Source organism: Pteronotus mesoamericanus, unplaced genomic scaffold (assembly GCF_021234165.1).
Source record: "Pteronotus mesoamericanus isolate MK-2021 breed Mesoamerican mustached bat unplaced genomic scaffold, CSHL_Meso_final contig_20, whole genome shotgun sequence".
NCBI lineage: Eukaryota > Metazoa > Chordata > Mammalia > Chiroptera > Mormoopidae > Pteronotus > Pteronotus mesoamericanus.
In genome coordinates this window covers 94,849,157-94,871,871 of record NW_026555085.1, presented here as the reverse complement: position 1 = coordinate 94,871,871, position 22,715 = coordinate 94,849,157, and the positions used below count along the sequence as shown (strand labels likewise).

Genomic DNA, 22,715 nt, shown 5'->3' with positions numbered 1-22,715 from the left:
AGATTGGCTGGAAATGCTCACGTTGTACGGGAACGCACAACCAGTCCAATTAATACAAACTGCTAACACTTTCTATTAAAAGAAAGTCACTTACTTCCAGGGTCTGCATCAGATTTGGTTTTATTGCATCTTTCATCAGAACTGTCAAAGCACCTGTCACCCCCTAAAGGAAAGAAAAAAGAAATCCACATCAATTATTTAACCCCCATGGAAATATCAATGGCATTTTTCTAAGAAGTATAACAAATAATCCTAAAATTTATATGGAACCACAAAGAGCTGAGTAGCCACATTAATCCTGAGGAAGAAAAACAAAGCTGGAGGTATTGTGCTCCCTGATTTCAAACTATACTGCAAAGCTACAGTTATCAAAACAGCATGGTACTAGCACAAAAACAGACACACAGAACAGAGAGCTGAGACATAAGCACATGCTTCTATGGTCAATTAATATATGACAAAGGAGTCAAGAACATACAATGGGATCAAGATAATCTTTTCAATAAAAGGTGTTGGGAAAATATGTATAGATACATAGAAAAAATGAAACGGGACCACTTTCTTACATCATATACAAAAATAACTCAAAATGGATTGAAGACTTATATGTAAGACCTGAAATCATAAAACTCCTAGAAGAAAATAAAAGCAATAAACTCTATGACAGAGCTCTTAAAATATTTTGTTGGCTATATCTCCTCAGGCAAGGGCAACAAAAGAAAAAATAAATGGTACTAAATAAAACAAAAACAAAAAAAGCCTCTGTGCGGCGGTAGAAACCATCAACAAGACAAAGGCAACCTGTTGGATGGGAGCAGATTTGCAAATGATCTGTCCAAAATATGTAAAAAACTCATATAGCTCAATATCAAAAAACAATCCAATTAAAAAATGGGCAGAGGACCTGAATAGACACTTCTCCAAGGAAGACACATAAGCGCCAAAAGACACATGAAAAAATGCTCAACGTCACTAAACACCAGGTAAATGCAAATCAAAACCTTACACTTGTTAAAATCGCTAATATCAAAAAGAAACAAATAACAAATGTGGGTGAGGATATAGAGGAAAGAGAACTCTGGTGCGCTGTTGCTGGGAATGTAAATTGGTGCAGCCACTATGCAAACCAGTATGGAGATCGCTCAAAAAACTAAAAATAGAACTACCACGTGACCCAGGAATCCCACTCTTGGGTATTTATCAAAAAAAAAAAAAAAAAAATTCGAAAAGATATATGCACCCCTATGTTCACTGCAGCATTACCAGTAATAGCTGAGATATGGAAGCAACCTAGGTGTCCATCATAGATGAATGGATAGAGAAAATATATACAACATAATATTACTCAGCCATAAAAAAGAATGAAATCTGGCCATTTGCAACAAGATGGAGAGACCTATCATGGTAAGTAAAATAAGAAAGAAAGAAAAATACCATATGATTTCAGTTATATGTAGAGTCTAAAGAACAAAACAAGTGAAACAAAACAGAAACAAACTCATAGATACAGTGAACAAACTGAGGGTTGCCAGACTGGAGGGGGTGGGCAGTTGGGTGGAAAGGAAAGGAGATTAAAAAGTACAAACTTCCAGTTCTAAATTAAAGTCACAGGGACGTAAGGTACAGCCTAAGGAACAGTCAGTCATACAATAACAACATACAGTGGTGGGTGGTTACTAGACTTATTATGGTGATCACAAGGTATATAAATGTTGAATCGCTTTGTTGTATACCTGAAACTAAAATAACACTACAGGTCAACTATATTAAAAAATAAACTAAAAAAATATTTCCTTCCATAAAGAAAAAAGCAATGCCAATTACTGACAAAAGATAATCCATCCCTCACCAGCCTGTCCCCTAGGTGGGCAACCCCACAGGCAGCTGTCGCCTCTGGGCTACGTGTGACGCTCCACCCACCTCTTCGCACCTGAATGCATGTCAACCCCGTAGACCTAATGAGTGATGGGGAAATAACAGTCAGGGCTTCTTTCCCAAAGCCTTCCCTGAGGGTGTGGAAGAGGTTTGCCAGAAAGTGGATCTTTCAGTCCGCCTACAAGCGTCTTCTGGCAATTCTGCCCGTTTTTTCCCCATCCCCAGAGATTTCACTATTGCCTGAAGAAAGAGATGAAGAACTGAAACAAGGCTATTTTGAGTGGGCGTGAAGAGTGGGAGAGTGTGCTGTATCAAAGCACCCACTCTGATTTCCCTGTCTCTGCGCCTCCCCGCCCAGACAGGGAAGGCACTCCCACCAGGGAAGCCTCTGAAAGGCTTCTTCTTCTCTATGTCTCACACGCTCTGTCTGCAGAGAGGGAGGCTGCCTCCTCCCAGTCCTAGGAAGCTCAGGGCAGGGCCCCTGCTTACTCCCCTTTCCTGGAAGAGGACAGAGACAACAGCAAGTCTAAGCACTACTGGAAAAAGCTGGTCAAATAAGGCCACATGGTATGCTTAAAAAAAAACAACAAAAAACCCTTCCACCTTTTCTAAAGACACTGGGCAAGTATCTTCCTCCCTTCCTTCTTTTCTCCCCCCCATAGTTTACATTAGAGTTTACTTGGGCTGTTGTACATTCTATGGGTTTGAGGGCAAGTGTCTTCTAACAAACTCGTCAGTTATTGGAAGGCTGTATTATGAGCCAATGCACATGGATGTAGCTGTGAGAAAATTAAGTGGCGTGCAACAGCTCTTCACAGATCAGTGGGGAGACTCTAGAGAATCTTCATCTCTCCAAAGTGCTTTAGTTTATTACTCTCTCCCTCTTTTATCACCAGTGGGAGTACATTTCTTTTACATGATCAATTCCTAGTTTTATAATATTTCATCATTTAAGATTTATATAAGGAAATCCAATTTATTTTTTATTTGGTTGTATGAAATATACATTACTAGAAATGTAACCTACTTATTACAAATACATTAACATGTTTTACTTTTAAAGCTGCCACCCAGCATTGGTGCAAATAAATCAACTCTTTTCCTAACACAGAGCTTGTGAAAGAAGAAAAGTAGTTTGCTTGCTGTTCTGCACGCTACCTTTGCTTCCGGTTCCTGGTACTTACACCGAGCTCAAGAAACTCAAGGAGAAAGGAAACTGGACGTTGCTGTTGGGCTCTCTCAGGTGGGTCACCACCTGCTTGGTTTCCAGTGCCACATCTCTTCTGCTGCTCCTTACACACTGTCATCAAACCCTGCGAGGGCTGTGGGGCCCACTGTAAGCTTTGTCATTTGTTCCCTATCCTGAGGCCATGGAGCAGGGAGCTTGAATGTATTCCTCCAGGGGTATGAGACTCAGTCATCTCCTAAGAAAGTTTAGAGGCCGTCTATTCCAATTTTCACTGCAATACAGAAACCCTTTTGATCAAAATGAAAGCAAGCTATGAGGCAGTGCAATGATCGTATAGAAGCTCTGAGAGTCCTCCTTTAATTTTCTATGGCGGACCAACTACTGAGAGTTCCAACTCAGTGAAATGCAATCTGCAGAGATTAAGTGCTTTTGCAAATAAGAAATACAAAGATAACCAAAGAAAGCAAACTCTGAGTTTGTTCCAGATCCAAGATTCTTATCACACAGAAAAAAATAAGTTTAGGGAAATAATATTTGAGGATTACATTTCAAGTGACTCCTGTCACATATTTTTTCGGTACTTAAAGTTAATAGGATACAAAGAAATATATTTACATAGAAGCTGCAATATGTCAGTTTAGATAGGAATGTAAAGCTCTGGACAATTTTTGAAAAGCAGTATTTTTACACCAAGCTGAACATGGGTTTCCTCCTTAAGCTTCGTACTAAGCATTCCATAAAGCTTCTGATATAAACATATTTATTTAATTTACTTGACAAAGACCTACGAGATGAGTCAGTCAGATACATTTCTTCTAAAGCAGCCAAAAAGTAATCAAGACACATTGGCAAAGGATTCATATTATGTCCTAAGCTTTTGGAATTAATAAAATATTAATTTGCCTTTCCCCTTCCACAACTGTTTTTCAACTGGCAGTGCATGTATTAGATTCCATTACTGCATGTGACTCATCATGTGGGAAGTGAGCTTCCACTTGGAGTGACAGCTGTCCAATAAGGCCTATGTATCCCACCTACGTCCTTATAAACACGTGCAGGCAAATGAAATAACTACACCATATTACAGATGGTTATTAAAAAGGACAAAAAGATGAGCGTGCCAAATGAGAAGAGGAACTAAAAGCGGCAGGGCGTGCCAGGATTCCGCGAGAGCTTTACGGAAAGCGTCATCGCCCTCGAAGGGGAGCTGGCTGAGGGATACTGAGCGAGGGGGAGACCTGCTTTCCTGAGGTTAAAAAACCCAAACCTAAGGCACACAATTAAAGAAGCCGGGGTACCCAGGAAGCGACCTGGAGCCCAGAGTGTGCCAGATTAATTTAATCTTCCCTTTTACGAAGGCGGAGCCACTTCTTATCTTTTCAAGGGTGATTTACCCTCAATTTAAAGCAGGCAGAGATCGCACTTTTTCAAAAGCCACCGACGGGCTGCAGGTCGAGCCTGCTCCAGGCAGCGCAGAAGTCAGGACTGGCAGGGACTGGGGAAAGTGGGTGAAACAAGTTTTATAAGCTTTATAATGTGCTTTGGTTGTAACCAATTACAAACACACTATAAAGGCCTGTGAGAACATTATAAAGCTGTAAAACAAAGAGGCGTGTGAGATAAAAAAATGTGTGTGCAGAAATTCTCTGACTTCCCATTTCACACGCAGACAGTAGAAAGAAAATCTTCGTCCTCTGGAGACCCAGAAATGGATGTACTCACCAAATCTTCTGCGGTTACGGGGTGCCCATTTTTATCACTGGCAACCACCATTCTCCCCAGGCGCTCCTTCATGTCCTTGAGGCTGTCGGTCAGGGCCAGCACCGCCATGATCTCGCTGGCCACTGCGATGTCAAACTGTGCCTGAAATGGAAAGTAAAGGTACTGGTCAGCGTCAGGGCCACCTGGACGGCCATTTCCACGAGGAGCGGTGTCTCAGCAATCAAGTCCTTGCAGGCCCGGGGTTTCTCCTCGATGGGCCACTCTCCAGTGCGCGTGTTTTCTGAGCGTCGAGAGCACGCACAGCCCTGGGCTTGGTCCTCTCCAGGGTGGCCTCCTCGCTGGCCACAAGCTTCTTCCGCTGGCTCTGCTGAGCAGGACGCTGTTTGGTTAGGCCCCTGTCACAGTGGCTCATGGCACTATCTGCTTCTGTAGCATGGTCCCGATTTGGAATTAATGCTTCCTGTGATTACCTGTTCGACGCATGTCTCTGCCATGGGACTGGCAGTGCCATCAAGGCAGGGACCCTTCGGGGAGGGTTTGCTCCTGAACCCCCAGCTTGCAGGGTTGAATGGGAAACCCAATAAGCACTCAATGCAAATCGGCTGAATAAATGAACGGCCTGCCGATTGCATCTGCTGTTGGGCATTGTGGTGTCAAGAGGGCTGCATTCGTCTATCAAGGAAAGAGACAAGGAGCAGACAGCGAAGGAAGATGCTCCTGACACCAGTTTCCCAGAGTTAAGGGCTCAATCCAGCAGTGGGGACACACTGACTTGTGTAATCCACCACGTCGAAAGAGGACGCAGAATCGATTCAGCTGTCCAAAGGGGCGTGGCCAGGAGCTCTTGAAGCGCCCAGCAAGGAATGCTGGAGAGCGACCATTTTCTGCATCTTCCTATTGCCTCTCCTGGCTCTGGCTCCAGGCTGCACAAAGGCCCACAGGAACCAAAAGAGACACACTTACACTTCTGCCTCCTCATTCAGCCCCTGGACAAGCCACTTCATTACACTCTGGGTGAAGTCTCTCCTTCCCAAGGGGCATGAGAGCCAGGCAAGTTCAAGCTCATGTAGAGAGAAAATGGCTATGCCCTCGCGGGATCACCTTATGAAACATTTTATTGTCCATTTCCGTCACTGACAAGAAAGGAAATGAAGGAACCAAGGAGCTTTCTGGCTACTTCCTGAGTGAGATTTCATTAGTCATTGATTTAATGAAAAAATATTACCTGCAAGTCAAATGCAGCTATATTCAATTATTATTACATTCTCAATACAACCCATTCCAAATACAAGAGATTTTTCATTGTATGATACTTAGGATTCTCTATACCATCGTTCCATGATAAACAGTGCATATAAAAAAATGACTAAAAATAGAGACTTTCCATACAAAACGTGAGACTAGAAATAGTCTTAAAACATCACCTGTAAAATAGGTGGAATTTATAATATACATACCGTTCTTCATTTGTAATCATTATAATTTCAAAATTTTATATCTTGAGCAATATAAAAAATGAAACAAACTGAATCAATATAAATTTCATTGTTATTCATTTTATTGACTGAATGACATAGAGGGCTGCTCATTTTATTGACTGAGTGATGTCGAGGGCTCCTCATTTTTGTTTTGTAAATAAAATATTTCAAGTTATATAAAGGTTTAAGTGTGATTATTCTTATTGTTTATAACAAATTTAAACAAAGGACATAAAGGAATGTTGGCAAAAATGTGAATTGACATGGCTTTTCTGGAAGGTAATATGGAAATATACATCAACACCTGAAATTTGTATCCTCTTTCACTCTGCAATTATGGATCTGGGAATTTGTCCTGAGGAAATCATCACATAAAAATACACATGAATATGTGTGTGTGTTTCTTTTGTGTACATCAGCTTATTGATGATAGCTCAACACGGCAAACACCCTAAGTGCCCATGAACAGGGAGCTGGTTACCCCATTATGATACATCTACAAGATGAGATAGTCTATGGCCATTAAAAAGCCATCATATAGCTCTCAGTTTATTGACATAAAAGGATATCCTCAGTAGCGTCTTATGATTTAAAAAAAGCAGTTGATAATCGCTTTTTACTTTTACTAATCTTCCCTCTGTCCAGTGCCCACGTACAGGAAAAAATACGCAGAGAAAACGTGAAAGGCCTTTCCTACTGCCCCCTTTCTTTCCCAGTCCCCTTTCCAGATGTAACTACGTCAGAAGTTGGCACACATCGTACCAGCTTCCGTTTTATGGGTTTACATAGATATACGAACATGTATGCTGGCTTTTTCTTAACACAAATGTGATTATACTATGTGTATTTTACTTCAGACTTTTCAAAGGTATTTTGATCTTTCCATTCCATCCTGGCGTGAGAGCTCTAAGTCTCTCCCCCGACGTACACTTTATTATTTTCAACTGCCACCTGTGCCGGTGGGGCAGAGGGCACGTGAACCCCCTGCTGGCGGGTGTTTGGACTGTTGCAAATTTTCACCATTACAAATAATGCTGCAACTAATGTCCTTATACACAGGGTTTTATCCCCATATACAAAGATTCCTTACTTCATCCTTCTTCTTTAACATGTATAGTCCTGAGTTGAAATTGTTGGATCATTTCAAAATTTAATACTAACAAACTGTCATTCAGGAAGCTTTACCATTTATATACCCACTAACTCTGTACAGAAGTTTCTATTTTTGCATTCTCACTCACATTTAATAGTAAATGTTTTGATCAGTTCATAGGTAAATGTTACTTGATTATTTTTTAATTTGCAGTCTTACGATTACTTACTGGCATTTAAGTTGTTGTAAATTGCCTTTTACTTATTCTGTTCATTTATTTAACAAACATTTATCCAGTATCTACTGCTACCATGTAACAAAGTTCTACATGCCGAGAATACAGCAGTGAACAAGAGACAAAAATGCCTGCCCTCATGAGACTCATTTTAGTAAAGGGAGGCAGAAAATAAACAAGATAAGTAAGGGTAGCAGGGAAAGGAAAACGGGAGTTTGGAAAAGGCAGCTATAGGGTTTTTTTAGATTCTCACCTGGGGATATGTTTATTGATTTTAGAGAGAGGGGAAGGGAGAGAGAGAGAGAGAAACATCAATGTCACAGAGCAAGACTGATCAGTTGCCTCCTGTGCACGCCCTGACTGGGGACTGAGCCTGCCACCTAAGCATGTGCCCTGACCCTTTCTGGTGTATAGGATGACGGTCCAACCAACTGAGCCACCGAGCCAGGGCCAGGCAGCTATAGTAGGTGACAGGAAAGGCCTTAATGAGAGCAATAGCTGAGTATTAATTTGTGGAAGTTCTTTTTATGTTTGGCACACCAATCCTTTGTTTTTTATATATTTCAAATATTCTCCCCCAGTTTGTCACTGGTATTTTAGTATTTTTGCAGGTCATTTTATTCATACTGAAGATTTTCATTTTTTAATGTTAGAATTATCTCTTCTTTATACTAAAGTAAAAGTGATTCTTTCACCAAGAAAACTTAACAATATAACGACCATAAATCTAAAACTATCTTAAAATACACAGTGTATTACAAAGAACACATAACTCAGAGGCCTACTGGGCCTGGCTGAGAAACAATGGAATGAATTTATAGTCCCTGAGCACCACCGCCCCACATTGGAGACCTATTAAAATGAAGGTGGGTGTCATAATTTATCTTCCACATTCTCCAGATTTGGATAATAAGGCATTATCCTTAAAAACTCCTCAGGCTATTCAGCCAAATAACGAGGTAGTTCTTTCTTTCATTTTACAATTTGAATAATGTGTCTGAGATTTCCATTTTTTAAATGTCATGCAGATGCAGCAATACCTGGGTGGGTCTGCAATAAAATACGTTAGGACTGATGCTCAAGGACACCCTTGGGTAGCTCATCCCAGAAACCCCACTAAAATCGCACAAGACAAGGATGGTAACATAATACGAAAGATTCTCGCATTCTGATCCCTCCCAGTCCTGCTGAGGGATTGGAAGTGACACCTTGAAATGGTGGGGGACCCACTGGCCGTTGCAGGGAGAGGGAGGAGAATATAAAAGCAGACAGCGAGCTTTGGTGCCAACGCTACTATTGTAAACCAGTGCTACTAAGATCAGAGCCGCTCCTGAGAGGAGAGGGCCACCTACCTGCCGGGAATACCCCTTCTCCGTGTTTGCCTGTCCAATCGTTATTTTTCGCAGAAATCGGTCATTTGTATCCAATACTGAAAGAGAAGAGAACAGACTATTCGATGAGCGAGTATGGACAGGCTGCCCAGTGTGCGTGTGGTGCTGTCGCGAGCGCCGGGAGGCAGTGCAGAGCAAGAGACAAGGCCTGGCTTCCCGGGAGCACACAGTCCAGTGGGAGGGCACAGGGAAATAAACGAGAGACGCCAGCTAGTGGGAGGTGCCTTCAGAAGATAAAGGAGGTGAGGTGACAGTGAGTGCCAGGGTATTAGCGGGGGTGAGGTACTATTTTTGGCTAAGCAGCGAGGAAAAGCATTTCTGAGGTGGTGACATTAATATTATGCTGAGACCTGAGTCACAGGAAGAAGGCAATGAAGGTCCTCAAAAGGTTAAACACTGAACCACCACATGACCCAGCAAGTGAATCTCTACACATACATTCAATGGACTGGAAGGCAGGAACTCGAACAGATATCTGCACACCCACGTCCGCAGCCGCATCATTCACAGTAGCCAAAAGGGGGAAACCACCAAGGGTCCAACAGGTGAATGAAAAAGGCGAAAGGTGGTACACACACCCAATGGCATATTATACAGCCATAAAAAGGAATGGGCTTTTGATAGACGCTACAACGTGGATGGACTCTGAAAACATTAGGCATGATGAAATACGCTAGAAGGACAGTTACTGTGCAATTCTATGTAGAATAGGCAAATTCATAGGGAGAGAAAGTGGAACGCTGGTTCCAGGGGCTGGCAGGCGGGGAGCTGCTGTTTAGCGGGCACTGAGTTTTTGCAGGGGACGATGGAAAGGTCTGGGTGCAGGCGGTGGAGACGGTGCATCGCTGCAAGCCCTGCGGATGCGTTCAGCGGCACTAACTGCACTTGCCACGGTTCCAAATCTCTACACTGTTGTTGCTTTTATAATAAGAAACACTTTTACGAGTTTCCAGGGAGGTGTGACTGTCCTTTAGTTTGGGAGATAGACACACAGAAATACTCCATCAGACAACTGCTACCAGCAGGGCACCTGTGCATTCTCTGGGTGGGGCTTTAGAGTTTAGAAAGCACTCTCATGTGGCCGTGGACCGGTGCAAGGGGGAGGCTGGGGTTATGGTTCTATTTTGCAGAGGAAACTGAGTCAGTCACTTGTGGAATGGTGCAGAGCTCATACACGGCGGTGCCGAGATTCAGTCTCTGTCTTTGTCTCCCCGTCTCATGGTCTGTGGGAAAATATTAAGTGCTTAATGAGCTATTTGAACAGATTCCCAGAAGGGAAGCTTCTTAAAGGAGTGGGCCTGGGCTGTGTCTGGGCCGGCCTGGGCAGGGAGCCGAGGCTGGGCAGGCTGGGCCAGGGCAGGCGGAAGAGCGAAGGTGGGCCCGCCTCTCTGGGAAGCAGACAGGGGCCGCCACGCGGTGGTCCTTAAAGCTAAGCCATGTGACAGCAATTTTATCCCACACGGGATGGGGGAAAAGTGTGTCACACAGGACTGAGCAAGGCAATGACAGCACAGCATCTCTACCATAGGCACCTACTGAATTGGGGGATGGAAGTTTAAGCAAGAATATCTAATAAAAGGTAACGGCAATGTATCAGGCATCTGATAAAAACAGAAGCGGGTAGAAATGGGGAAAGTGGGTGGGCAGGCCTGAGAACAGTCACGCTGGACGCATCGGGAACACACAGCAGCTGACCCTCCGTAGCACCTCTGCCCTCACCAAGTGCTCTCGCCACCTTCCTGTCGCTGTGCTATCATCTCCCTTTCCACAGAGGCCCAGGACATGCACGGGGCTTGCTCAGGGTCACACAGTAAGTTAGTGGCAGGACAGGGGCACACGTAGGGCTCCTTACTCCATGTTTAGTGTTTTCCCCTGTCACCACTAAGAGCGAGATACGAAGGCCAGGACCAGGATGGAGATAATGGGGAGTCCCTCCGTGGTGCATTCAAAGTGTTAGAGAATATTCTAGTACCTGGCTGGAAGCATGTGCTGGATCAAGAGAAGAAAATTCAGAACTGAAAATATGAATTTAAGAGCTGCTTAGAATGGTGCTAAGAAAATAAAAGGAAGAAATTAGAGTGGTGAGTAGAGAGAACAAATAAGGAGAGACATAGATTTAAAAAAAATATAGACTAAGAGGCCAGAGATGAAGAAAACTAAGCAACTTTCCTTGGACATGGGGAAGGCATGGCAGTGGATGTGACCGAGCCTGGTCGGCGCAGTTGGTTGAAGAAGGGGTGTGGCCTTTTCTCCTAAATAGGCGTCAGAGATGAGAGAAGAGGATGGGGAAGCAGATAAACGGAGGGTTTGTGAGACACAAGCTGGGCGGACGGGCAACGGGAAGAAAGAAAACAGTGTCTCTGTGCAACTGATTTAAGAGCTTCAGCTGGACACTGTCGCCCTCCCGATCTGGGGATCAGCACCCACCTCTTTGCCATGTGATGGTGGAGGGGTCGATGTTGAGACGGGCAAATTTCCTCATTTCCTCTTCTGTCAGTGCACCTGGATCAGTCTTATTTATCCCCAGTTTCTTATAATCAGGAAGAAAAAATGCACCAAGTTTTAGAAGGAACAGAAAGCAAGATATAACCAAAATGATTTCTTCCTTTATTTTCTCCATGACTTGGAGAGCCTTTTTAAAAACTGAACTTGAACTCTGAATAAACTGTAGGATAGGCGACCTCATATAAATCATTGCCTAAGACCCAATATCTCCTGTAAGTAGAAGATACTGAAATTTGTAATATACCCTTAATGTGACAGATTTGAAAATGTCACGTGGTCAGTGTTACCCAAAGAGCATGTGCCACCTCTGCTGCGGTCTTGGTTGCTCTCCACAGCCACCACATGCTGTGCTCAGAAGGGACATAAACTGCTGTCTGTAAGACTGATGCTCCAGTTCAGAGCTCTTTTCCAATACAAATACCAATAATTCAAGTTAATGTTATGTCTGTGTTTTCAAAACTAATTATTTCTAATTCATTAAGGGAAAAACCCATGGAAATTGATAATGCCTCTATTTCTACAAGGGAAACATTCTGAGAAAATGGCTTTTAATGAAGAAGTGTAAGAGTCTGGGCAACAAACTTTGCTGCAGCTGCTGAGCGGGGTATATTGTGTGTTATGCTCAACAAACCCATTTGGTTGAGTATGAAACAAAGGGGTGAATTTTTAAAACCAATTATCACCAAGCAGTGCCTATAAATTATACCATTAAAGTTAATTTTTAGTCTGAAAAAGAACAAGGGAAAATTAAAATGATTAGTAGGACAAGCCGCAAATAGCACTAGGAAAAAACAATGTGGATAAGAATTATGAATGCTTAGTATCATGTCAACTGTAATTGAAAAGTAAAACAACCCCAAATAAAAATACTGTAAAAAAAAAAAAAAAGATTGCTTAGTATCTTGCTGCAACAAAAACTTAGGTGGAGGAATTTTCAAAGACTGTATCTTATTTCCTAAAAATGGAGGAAATTTCATGAAACAGAAGGACGTGGAGATCCTCATTTGTTCACTGACTCGGGTGCCCTGGGCCAGCGGGCAGTCCTCCGGGTTACAGAGGAAGAAGAATGTGAGGCCTGATTCGCCCACCCCTGGCAATGGCATGGGGTCCAGGTCACAAGCGTCCAGTTCTGTGCTCTCTCTGCGATAGTGCTCTGTCTCTTTGGTGTGGAATACCCGACAGAGTGTTTGAAAACCAAGATGGTTTCAAAACCAAGTTCAAAATTTCTGGCTTTGACAATTTTTCTGATTTGTCTCTACGACATTTCCTTTTCATGGAACCACTCACTGGGAACTTACTTTTAGCCGTGCAAGTTGAATGTCTGAAAATTCTCGAACACCATTCACTAACGGAACCAGGCGATTATACAGAGCCTGAGAACACAAAACAAAAATAAAACCCCATAAAAGTTTAAGGGCCAACCACGAGCTTGGACAATTCACAGGATACAACAAAGTCCATTACATTTCTAAGCAAATTGTTTAGATTATAGACTCTATTAAAATTCTTGGCTAAGATAAGCAAGGCAGCCTTAAGTTCTGTCGTTTTCATAAATCTGACTAGATCTGACAGAATGCACATTGCAAAGAGTTTGCATAAATATATACTTCTTGAGCTACAGCCTTCTAACTATCAAATTAATATTTATCTGAGTTTGACTTCAAAAACTCACCAGAAAGTTACTTTAATTGGAGGTCGTCAGAACCCTTGTAAAAGTGCCAGAAACCCCACTTTTATCCACGTCCATGTCGATGAGGAATCGGCACCCTGTACCCTGTTCCTTTCAGGTGTACGGTTTACCTCCCAGACTGCATGCACCTGAAGCCATCAAGGGGGTCTGAGCTCTTTAACAGCACGCGTAGACAGCTGCATGCAACTAGCCTTAAAAAAGCTCTGTCACCAACCCCCTTAGTGTAGAACAGAGATCAGACCTACAGACAGAACGTAGAGAAGCGGCCCACCAACGACCCTCACAACTGAAGACTCGTCTCAAAGACTATTTGGCTTAAAAAGCACCATGAACACAATCCTCCCAGCAACATGGCAGCAGTCATAGACTCACTTGAGAATCTGACCCAAACATGGACCCTCTCCCAAGAAAAAGGACATATGTAAATTCACAGTTTTGAATAAAATTTCAGAGAGTTTAGAGACTCCAGAAGTTTTCTACGGACCCTTGAAGAATCCGGGAATCCGAGGACAAGACTGCCCACACGGTCACCAGGAAACCTTTCTCACCTTATCAGTCTGAGTGTTTTCATGCAAAATCCTTGTGTCGATGGCAGCAGCCAGCAAGTTATTGGCAGCGGTGATGGCATGGATGTCCCCAGTCAAGTGAAGGTTGAACTACAAATGAAACGAAAACATCTTTCTACTTGTTTTAAACCACCGCGGCAGTACTCAAGGACTTTCTGAATAAAAAGAATATTATGCTAATTACATATCCTTCTACTGAGCTGAGCCCCTAAAACGGCCTAAACCAGAAAATCAGTGTCAGGGTGTTCCACTTGACCATGAAGAACTCTTGTACAGAATTCTTTTGCAAAGCTTCTTTCTTTCTCAGGTGAAGAGTGAAGAATTCTGATGGACTTAGTGATTGGTGTCCTTCTCTTGTTTCCCTTACAGTATTTTCATTTTTATGAAATGAAAATCAGCATTGTTTTATGAGTTAGAAATGGCATCGTATCAAATATACTTCGGAATGAGGCAGGGCATGAAATAGTAACAATAGAATAATATAAAATATAACAGAAACTCTGAGAAACAGAAAATACATTGTTCTCACAATTCAATTCTGCTATTTTCCTTCCAGTCCTATGTGCACGCATGACTATTGTTTGTAAAACTGGCATACTTATAATATGGTATGTGCTTTAAAAGAAACCTTATTATTATGTAATAATCTTATGTATAGTTACGATTTATAGGTGCTGTATAATTGAGCAGATATATCAAAATTGTTCAGTCTCCTATGTCTGGTAATTTAACTGGCTTCCAGATTTTGACTTCTGCAAATAAGTATATAATTATTTTTAAAAAATGCATCCAAATCGCTTTTTTAAAAAAATCAGTTGCTAATAAGCAATATATTTCCAGCAGTGTAGTTATTGGTTTAAAGGACCTTGAGAATACCACCACACTGCTTTTTGAAAGGGTTGAAGTACCACCTAAAAACACTACCAGATCAGTTACTTTAGAAACAAAGTGACCTTTGCACTAAAACAATAAGTTAATTTATTTAAAAAAGTGGTATTCTATTTTAAGTTGCATTTTTTTCATTTCTTGGAAGATTAACATTTCTGTTTTCTGGTTCAAGTCTTGTTTTATAACATAAAACACATAATCACTAAAAATAGGAAAATTAAATATTTTTAATTTGAAATATTGAGATCATAACACTATAATAGTTTATTTCTTAGCTTTTACACTTAATGGTCATAGTACTGACATTTTTTATATCATCAGTCTTTGAAATATAGTTAATTTGATATCCTGTTATTATTTTTTCCTAATTGTTTAATACTATGAACTGTGAAGATAAATGGTTTTTTAAATTGACTCTGCACATGCAATTTTTCTTTAGGATTAACTAAAAATGGATTTATTTGAGCCAAACGATAGAAATATTTTTAAGGCTCTTGATACATATTTCTAGCTTCCCTCCAGAAAAGTTTTATCAACACTTTCCAGCAGTACATAAAAGTGTTCTTCAGTTTCTCTCTGCCAAAATTTGGTATTATAGCTACCTTTAAAAAATCTAACTCTGTCAATTTGATAAGTAAAATGATATCTGATAGTAGTTTTAATGTAGACTAATTTGATCATTAGTGAAGATAAACATTTCTTGGTTCGTTGTGACTTCCTTTCTGATGTCTCTAGGGAATCATGTGCCCCTTTTGGAACTGCCCTGTGAGCTCTCCTCTCCGGCTGTCCATCTGCGCTCCCCGTGGATGCCCACAGGCCCCCCGCAGCGCTCCTCGGACGACCCCCCTCCCTTTCACCACCCCAGACCCAGGCTCACACCCATCATAGCCCTGGTCCTCCATTTCAATAAGTGATTCTACAGCCTTGCTCTCCCCAGTAACATGCATGGCATCCTTGCATCTTCCCCCTTTTCTCACCCCTTCCCCTGACATCTAATTCTGCAAACATCAGGAAACATGTCGTAAATCATTGTCATCCTTTTTTTCCATCCTCACTGCCACCATCCTGGGCTAGGCCTCCACCATCCCTTCTCTGGGCTACTTGCCCAGTCTCCTTACTAGACTCGTGGGTCCACTCAGGCCCGCATCAATCTATTGCTGGTACAGGGGCCAGAGTGATTTTTAGAAAACCCTGTCCAGATCCCTTTAACAGCTGACCGTGACATTTCACATCATGTCCACTCTCTTGGCTGTGGCCTTTGACAGCAGCAGAGAGCTGGCCCCTGCCCAGTCTGTACCTCGGCTCTCTCTGTGCCCTGCTGGCCCGCGCCGGTGTCCTCCTGCGTCCCCCAAACAGGCCAGACCCTTGTCCGCCTCAGAGCGTTCCCACGAGCAGGCCCGGCCGCCTAAACCGCTTTCCTTATTCTACAAGGCTGGCTCCTTCTCACCCTTCTGTCTTAGTATTTTTACTCTCAATTCATCAATCCATTTGGAATTCTTTTCTAATATTTTCCCATGATCTATTAATAAGTTTCGTCCAGTACACACTGTCTGTTCATGCACTCTGTCAACAAACATCGTCTGAGCGTCAAGCACTGTGCTCAGCATTGCAGATTGAGAGAAGAAGATGCAGGAGGTCCTCGAACTCCAGGAACAAACTAACCGCCTGACTGTCTCACCTATTCAACCACAATGAGGTAGTTCCAGCTGTCTTATGCCTTAAGTGTGGCCCAACTCTGAGCCATGCAGCTGAGGCCATATGACAGCTGGACATCAATGCCCTTTCAGTATTTGCTGGCTAAATCCTGAGCAGTTCCCCTGGGTGTGGTCTGTGTGCGCCATCCCTGACCTGGCCTCCTGGCGCTGGGTCTTTCGGCTGGAGAGTATTACTCTCAGCAATGCCTGAACTATTCTTTCTCACCCCCCAGCCCTAATACTTGAAGATTATCCAGACCTTCATGGGTAAGTGTCATTTCTAGTCCTTTGACCAAACCAACAAGTATCTCCTAGTGGGCATCAACTATTGCTGGGCACTCTGCATAATGCTAGGGCCTAAGGTCTCTAACAGCTGACCAAACCAGATGGCGATAAACACAGAGTAGGAGGAAAATCAGTGGCTGGAACAGAACCGGGGAGTGTCAGCTGGGCAGGGAGGGCAGAAAAGGGAAGACCATTCCAGGGCAGGAGTCTGCGAGGAGTGTGATGGGTGGGGAGAGGAGGGTTCACCTGGGACCCAAGACAGTGAGACAGGAGAGGACAGCAGAGCAGCAGCGCCCAGGAGGGCACGCCACGCTATGCTGGGTGCGCAGGACGGCCTAACTACTGAAATATACTGCACAGGGACGCAACCTGCTCAGACGTGGGTTTTAGGACGATTTCTCAGGACCCGAACTAAGAGGCGGATGCAGAGAGGAGGAGCGATGAGACCTGGTCACTAGTTAGATACAGGAGACAAGGAGGTGGTTGTTAGGGGCCAAAGGGGTTCTGGAGAAATAAGAATTGATGCCATTGGCCTCTTTGGCTCATTTTGGGGGAACTATCCGATTTTGGAGTCTTAATTTACAGAAGTGAAGAGTCCAAGTCCTCCTGAATTGGCAGTGTAAATGACGATTGGTGGAGATACAGGTCTGCTTCCTTTCATCCGGGACACTTGAGGCCAGAAGGGCTTTGGGATTCAGAATTTTTTGGAATTTAGAGGTGTTATATAATGTACATATAATTTACCTATAAAACACCCCGAGCAGGACCTGGCTCAGCATCTATTCATCGAAAACGGTATCTCTACAGCAAAATATATGAATATTTACACCAAGTGGCATAGACAAAACCCATAGGTAGCTCATAACAATGAATGTTGGGTTCTGGTTTCCAGAGCCTTTAGGACTTTTAGAGTTGAACACTGTGGGGCTGTATTTATGGGGACACGGGAAAAAAAATGCCAGGAAGGAAAAACAGTGACACATGACATGTGTCCGTTTGCGATCTTACCTCCTCCATGGGAATGACCTGGGCATATCCGCCACCTGCAGCTCCTCCTAAACAACAGAGCAGGCACCATTTAAAATGAGTCACCAAGTTCAGCCACACAGACGAACAGAACCCTAGGGACACGGCTCCCCAGACCCCATGTGAGGCACGCACCTCCGAAGCAGTGAGGAACGCGCGCCGTTTACCCAGGGAGAACGGAAGGGAAAGAGAGCTCATGCTATGGCCAACTCTGCAGTTTAATGACTTCAGTTTCCTCATTCAAAAAAAAGGGTAAAAATAATAGAGCAAATGCCCTTGCAGACTACTTCATGAATTTATTATTAGATCTGCGTGGCTACCGTTCATTTAAGTTGCACATGCACTGAAGTATCAAAAAATTTGTTTAAAAAATCCATCTGCTAAATTCAGACTAACACACTATAAACTTCCATTTATTTTAGATAAGAACATAGAAGATTTGCCATGCTGCTTATCCTTCAACACTGTAAAACAATTTCATGAAATAAAATTTATTTTTCCTAAAATAATAATAATACCTTCCATGCCCATACCATTTTATAGTTTACCCCACTTTTTCTATACTGTCTCCTTTGGTCCTCAAAATAACCTAACAAGCCTGGCTTATGCCTTTTTACACTTTTTACAGGTGCAGCTCAGAGAGGTTACAATTGGCTAAAGGTCACACATTAGTAAGAGACTCGGCCCTGAATAAAACCTCAACCTTCTGGCTGCAAGTCTAGTGTTCATTCCACTACATAATGCATGACATTCTGAGTTATCAGTACTTAATGAGTTAGCAGTTATTACATTTGCAAGAACAATATAAATATAATACTGCTAACACCCAAAAAGTGTCAAGAACAAACAGTAATTAAAGTAATAGATGCTATTGCAAAGTGAGCTGGGGAATGATTTCATGATAAATCAACAAAGAAAGAGCAGCGAATGGGATGATGCCAGACATCAGCCCAACCACAGCCAGGGAGGAATTCCATCACGGCTCCATCCGCAGCCGGCTGGTGTCCAGAGCTCCTCCGGCCCCACATGGCAACTCCGAACAAGATGAGTCTTGGAGTCTGACCGAAAGGGTCTCTAACTGCTTGAAATGGAAAGACCTTTCACCGCAGTTGGGTTGCTAAAACACCAATATAAATGGCGGAGTTTCAAAATCACTTGGCAAAAGAAGGGTCTGATGAAACAGAAGGATTCTACTGAAGGTTGGACCGCTGAGCAAGAGACCTGCCGCTGTTCAGGAATCCAAAGGGATAGGCTTCTTGGGGTGGAGGTCCCACTAAAACCCTTACTGGAGCGCTCTCTACAGGAGGACCAATTTGGGGCGAACTCCACCTACAGAGTGTGGAGGAGGGGGTGCCTGTAGGGATAAAATGTACTAGTTCCTCTGATAAGTTTTAACTCCACATCTATTGATATTCTTTTTAAACTTTAAGATTTTACCCCTCCCGCCAAATTTTGCTCTGAAAAATATATTAATTGTTTAAATGAAGTACCTTTAACTCCAAAAGTTGGTCCCTGAGAAGGCTGCCTGAGGCAGGCGAAGGAGTTGATGTTCAGGTGTGCGGTCAGAGCCTGCACAAGCCCAATTGTGACTGTGCTTTTCCCTTCTCCAAGAGGGGTGGGTGTGATCCTGATTTGGGAGAGGAAAAAAACAAGTGAATTTAATAATATTTCCTAGACAATCTATGCAAAATAAAACTTATGGTACCAAAGCCAAATCAGAGGATATTAGGAGAGAATGTTCCATTTCAAAATCCACTTAATCAATTTTCTTGAACCACTACAGTCTACCCACATCACACAGGCCATGCTTAGGTTAACATACAGATAACGACACAACTTTACCAAGAGACCAGAAAAAGAGAATTTATTCGGCAGCGGTGCTAACAACATCAACTTCGAGAAACCGCTAGAATCATCCATCAAAATGATTTCAAAAATGAAGCTCATGTCGTTTCTTGCTGATGGGTAATTTGGCATTTGCTCTTCCAGGGCCATTTACTGGGGACATAATGTGGGCAGAGGGCCTAACTCAATGGTCCTGTGAGGCATGGCTCAACTCTCAGGAATAGAATGAATCCTAATGTCCCCACCATGTCTGAAAACAAGCAGCAATGGGAGCTCTCTGCCTCCAGAGTGGCTTTGTTTCCAGACAGCTTTTACCATTAGGAGGTTCTTTGACCTAAAAGCGAGGTATCTGCATTCCTGCAGCCTCCTGTCTTCTTGTTTGCAGACAAACTAAGCCTCATCCGTTCCCACACACACAACAGATCCTCAAATACTTAGAAAGAGTCCAAAGCTCCTCAGTGCCCTAAGGAGATCATCAGTGCTTTGGGGAGCTTATCATTGGCTACGACAGCCACGTAGCTAAACATCACGTGAAGATGTAACAATATCACAGTATTATGTGATAGGACAAGTGTGCGCGTGTTACATCCCCATGTAAGACCCCATAAAACTGTTCCCTAGCATATTCTAAGCATTGTGACAAGTTTTAAAAACTCACTTAAGCTTACAATACTGTCTTCTATGCGTTAATGGTGAGAGTCAGGTTGTCCAGGATACTCAACCAAAACAAAACTGGTGATAGAATTTTCTGACCTGCAAAATCCAGTGAAATGACCACAAAGCAATGCCCTTAGATACATCATCCTCAAGTCTCCCAGCCCACCAGAGACATGCAAACATTCATTCAGCAAGTATATATTAAGTACCACTGAGTGCCAGGCTACTAGACCCTGGGGACACACAATGACCAAGGTGGATTATATCACTGCCCACACACAGAGCTCATTAATTGATGAGATACATGCACAGTTCATTGAGCAATTACAATGAATGTGATAAGCACTAAGAAAGAGGGAACACGGCAGTTAGACTGTACTACGAGAACACATGGAAGGAGGATCTAACTAGATTTGGAACATCAGGGAAGGCTTCCTGGAGAAGTAATAATCTAAACTGAGACCCGAGAAATAAATAAATATAGCCAGACAAAACTGAGAGTGGGTTTTGGGTTGTCAATATGCTAGGCTCTTTGTTACATTTTTGGGGTTAATTATTTTTATCCCTATTTGAAAAATGAGGAAACTGAAACACAAGGCATTTAAGTACCTTGCCCAAGGTCATACAATTAGTAGAACTGGAAATCAAACAGGCAAGTATTCTGACCTTACAAGGTTATTTCTGTGGATGGAAACTGTTAACTATAATTAGCCATTTAAAGCATGGGAACGGGTAAGATCAGTCAGTGAGAGTGAACAGAATAAGAAAAAAAAGATAACAAAATTGTTAAGAAGGTTTTCTCTTAAGGAATAGTCCGAGAGAGCAAAAGGAAGCCAAAAGAGCAGTAGGAGGTAAAAGAAGCCCTGAGGAGGAGGCAGGGTGCAATAGGAAAAAACCAAGGAGGTGTCCAGAGTCTGAAGAGGTCTGCAGCCCGGCGAGGACCGAGAAGTGGCCGCTGAGTTTAGCAACAAGGAGGTTGCGGGCAGGGAGCTGGGGAGCCAGCCTGCCCGGTTTGGTGAAGCGACCCTCGGACTCCTCCAACCGCATGATACCTGGGCGACACGAAGAGTCAAAGTGACGTGAAGGTGTTTATGCTTTGAGTCAACTTCCTATTTAACTGAGCTCTCACAGTTTGCAAAGGAGTTGGTGGTTTACTTAAACTTCACGCGAAGGGTTACATTTTCAGTCCCAAGGATGTGCTAACAGAGCTGCCAGAGACGGCCAAGAGCAGACCCGCCCAGGGATGACCTCCTCAAAACTGCAGTGCACCATCCAAGTCTTAATTAGAAACACAGGACCGCTCAGCTTTCTGCCAATGGTTACAAGTCAGGAAAAGCCGAAAGTAGGAAGTATTTACTGGGGGCAATAAAAGGAGAGCTACAATCAAAACTTATTCCACCTCAGTTTTGCATATGGCATCAAAATGTGGTTTAATTGCCATCCCCGTGTCCTTCGCTCGGCTTCCAAGTTATCAGGTTGACGCAGAAAACAAGGACCGTGTCAACCTAATTTCTTTTTCTATAAGAACTGTGAGTTTAGGGAGAGAGACCTGTGACTTTTGTTCATTACTTTCCTCACCTGCCCCGGCTGACGGGTCTGCTCCCTCTGACACCCCATGGCCTGTACTATCTGTTTATTCTGTAACTTGCCAGAGGGCGTCGCTCAAAGCTTCCGGACACACCTGGTTCCCTTACTGGCCTGGCCGTGAGCTTGCTCGGGTGAAGGATTATGCCCGATGTCACTGTATTCCTGTCACCTTTCCAGGGCACAGATGAGCACAAAATGGTTGGCAAAGGGATTTTAACACCTTTTCTGAGACATATGTTTACTGACACCTGCAGTAAAAACTTACTGAAGTGCTCTCTGAGCCAACGTGGACACGGTGTGAAAGAAGTCTACCATGTTCTCGAAGATCAAATCGATTGCTTCTGCAGTGGTAACACTTTGAAATGTTCTCAAAGTCTAGAATCTTGTTAAACAGCATTATTGCCATTAGCCATGGATCTCATTGTGGACTCCAAAACTGGATGCTCAAACAGCACATGAATGTGTATCTCACCCAGGCATCGCCATGACACGGAGGGTTTTTTAGAAAGACTTCTATTATCTAAAGATAAATTCCACATCCTGTTTGGTTGTGTTTCTATCACACGTGACAGAGATAAATAGTTCAAAGGTCCTGTCACTAGTGGTTTCTTCTAAACACCTCTATCCTATTTTGCAAGTAATGCAAATAAATAAAGAACTCACAGATATTTTAGTTACCTGAGGCAGAAAAGCACAATCTTAGAAAAGCTAATAAAGGTTATTTCCACAGAGACCAAGATAGGGGTTGAAACAGTAAAAAAAGGTAAATTAAGTAAATTAAAAAGTTAAAAAAAAAAAGTAGGGTGTTTGGCACTCTACAGAAAACAAAAGTGACATGAATAATTTTAATTTTCCTTTAATGTGAAATTCAGTCTCTTCGCAGACTGATTTGGGCTTCTTTTTTAACTGCTCTTTTCAAGCAATTCAGAGAAGTTCTAGAAACTTCCGCATAGCAATCAGTAAAGGGCCAGGGGAGGCTGCTCCTGCAC

At 42.8% G+C, this 22,715-nt stretch overlaps 1 protein-coding gene across 1 annotated transcript in view; it reads right to left on the bottom strand.

Moving 5' to 3' along the window:
* The window catches only part of MTHFD1L (methylenetetrahydrofolate dehydrogenase (NADP+ dependent) 1 like), a 163,137-nt gene that overhangs the window by 98,147 nt on the left and 42,275 nt on the right, over positions 1-22,715 (bottom strand). Inside the window, exons 12-19 of the mRNA XM_054570112.1 lie at positions 19,128-19,264; positions 17,620-17,666; positions 13,727-13,834; positions 12,787-12,861; positions 11,411-11,513; positions 8,945-9,021; positions 4,787-4,927; positions 95-163 (exon numbers count right to left, since the gene is read on the bottom strand). Of these exons, the coding sequence (XP_054426087.1) occupies positions 95-163; positions 4,787-4,927; positions 8,945-9,021; positions 11,411-11,513; positions 12,787-12,861; positions 13,727-13,834; positions 17,620-17,666; positions 19,128-19,264 (757 nt within the window). The remainder of the gene's footprint in view (positions 1-94; positions 164-4,786; positions 4,928-8,944; positions 9,022-11,410; positions 11,514-12,786; positions 12,862-13,726; positions 13,835-17,619; positions 17,667-19,127; positions 19,265-22,715) is intronic.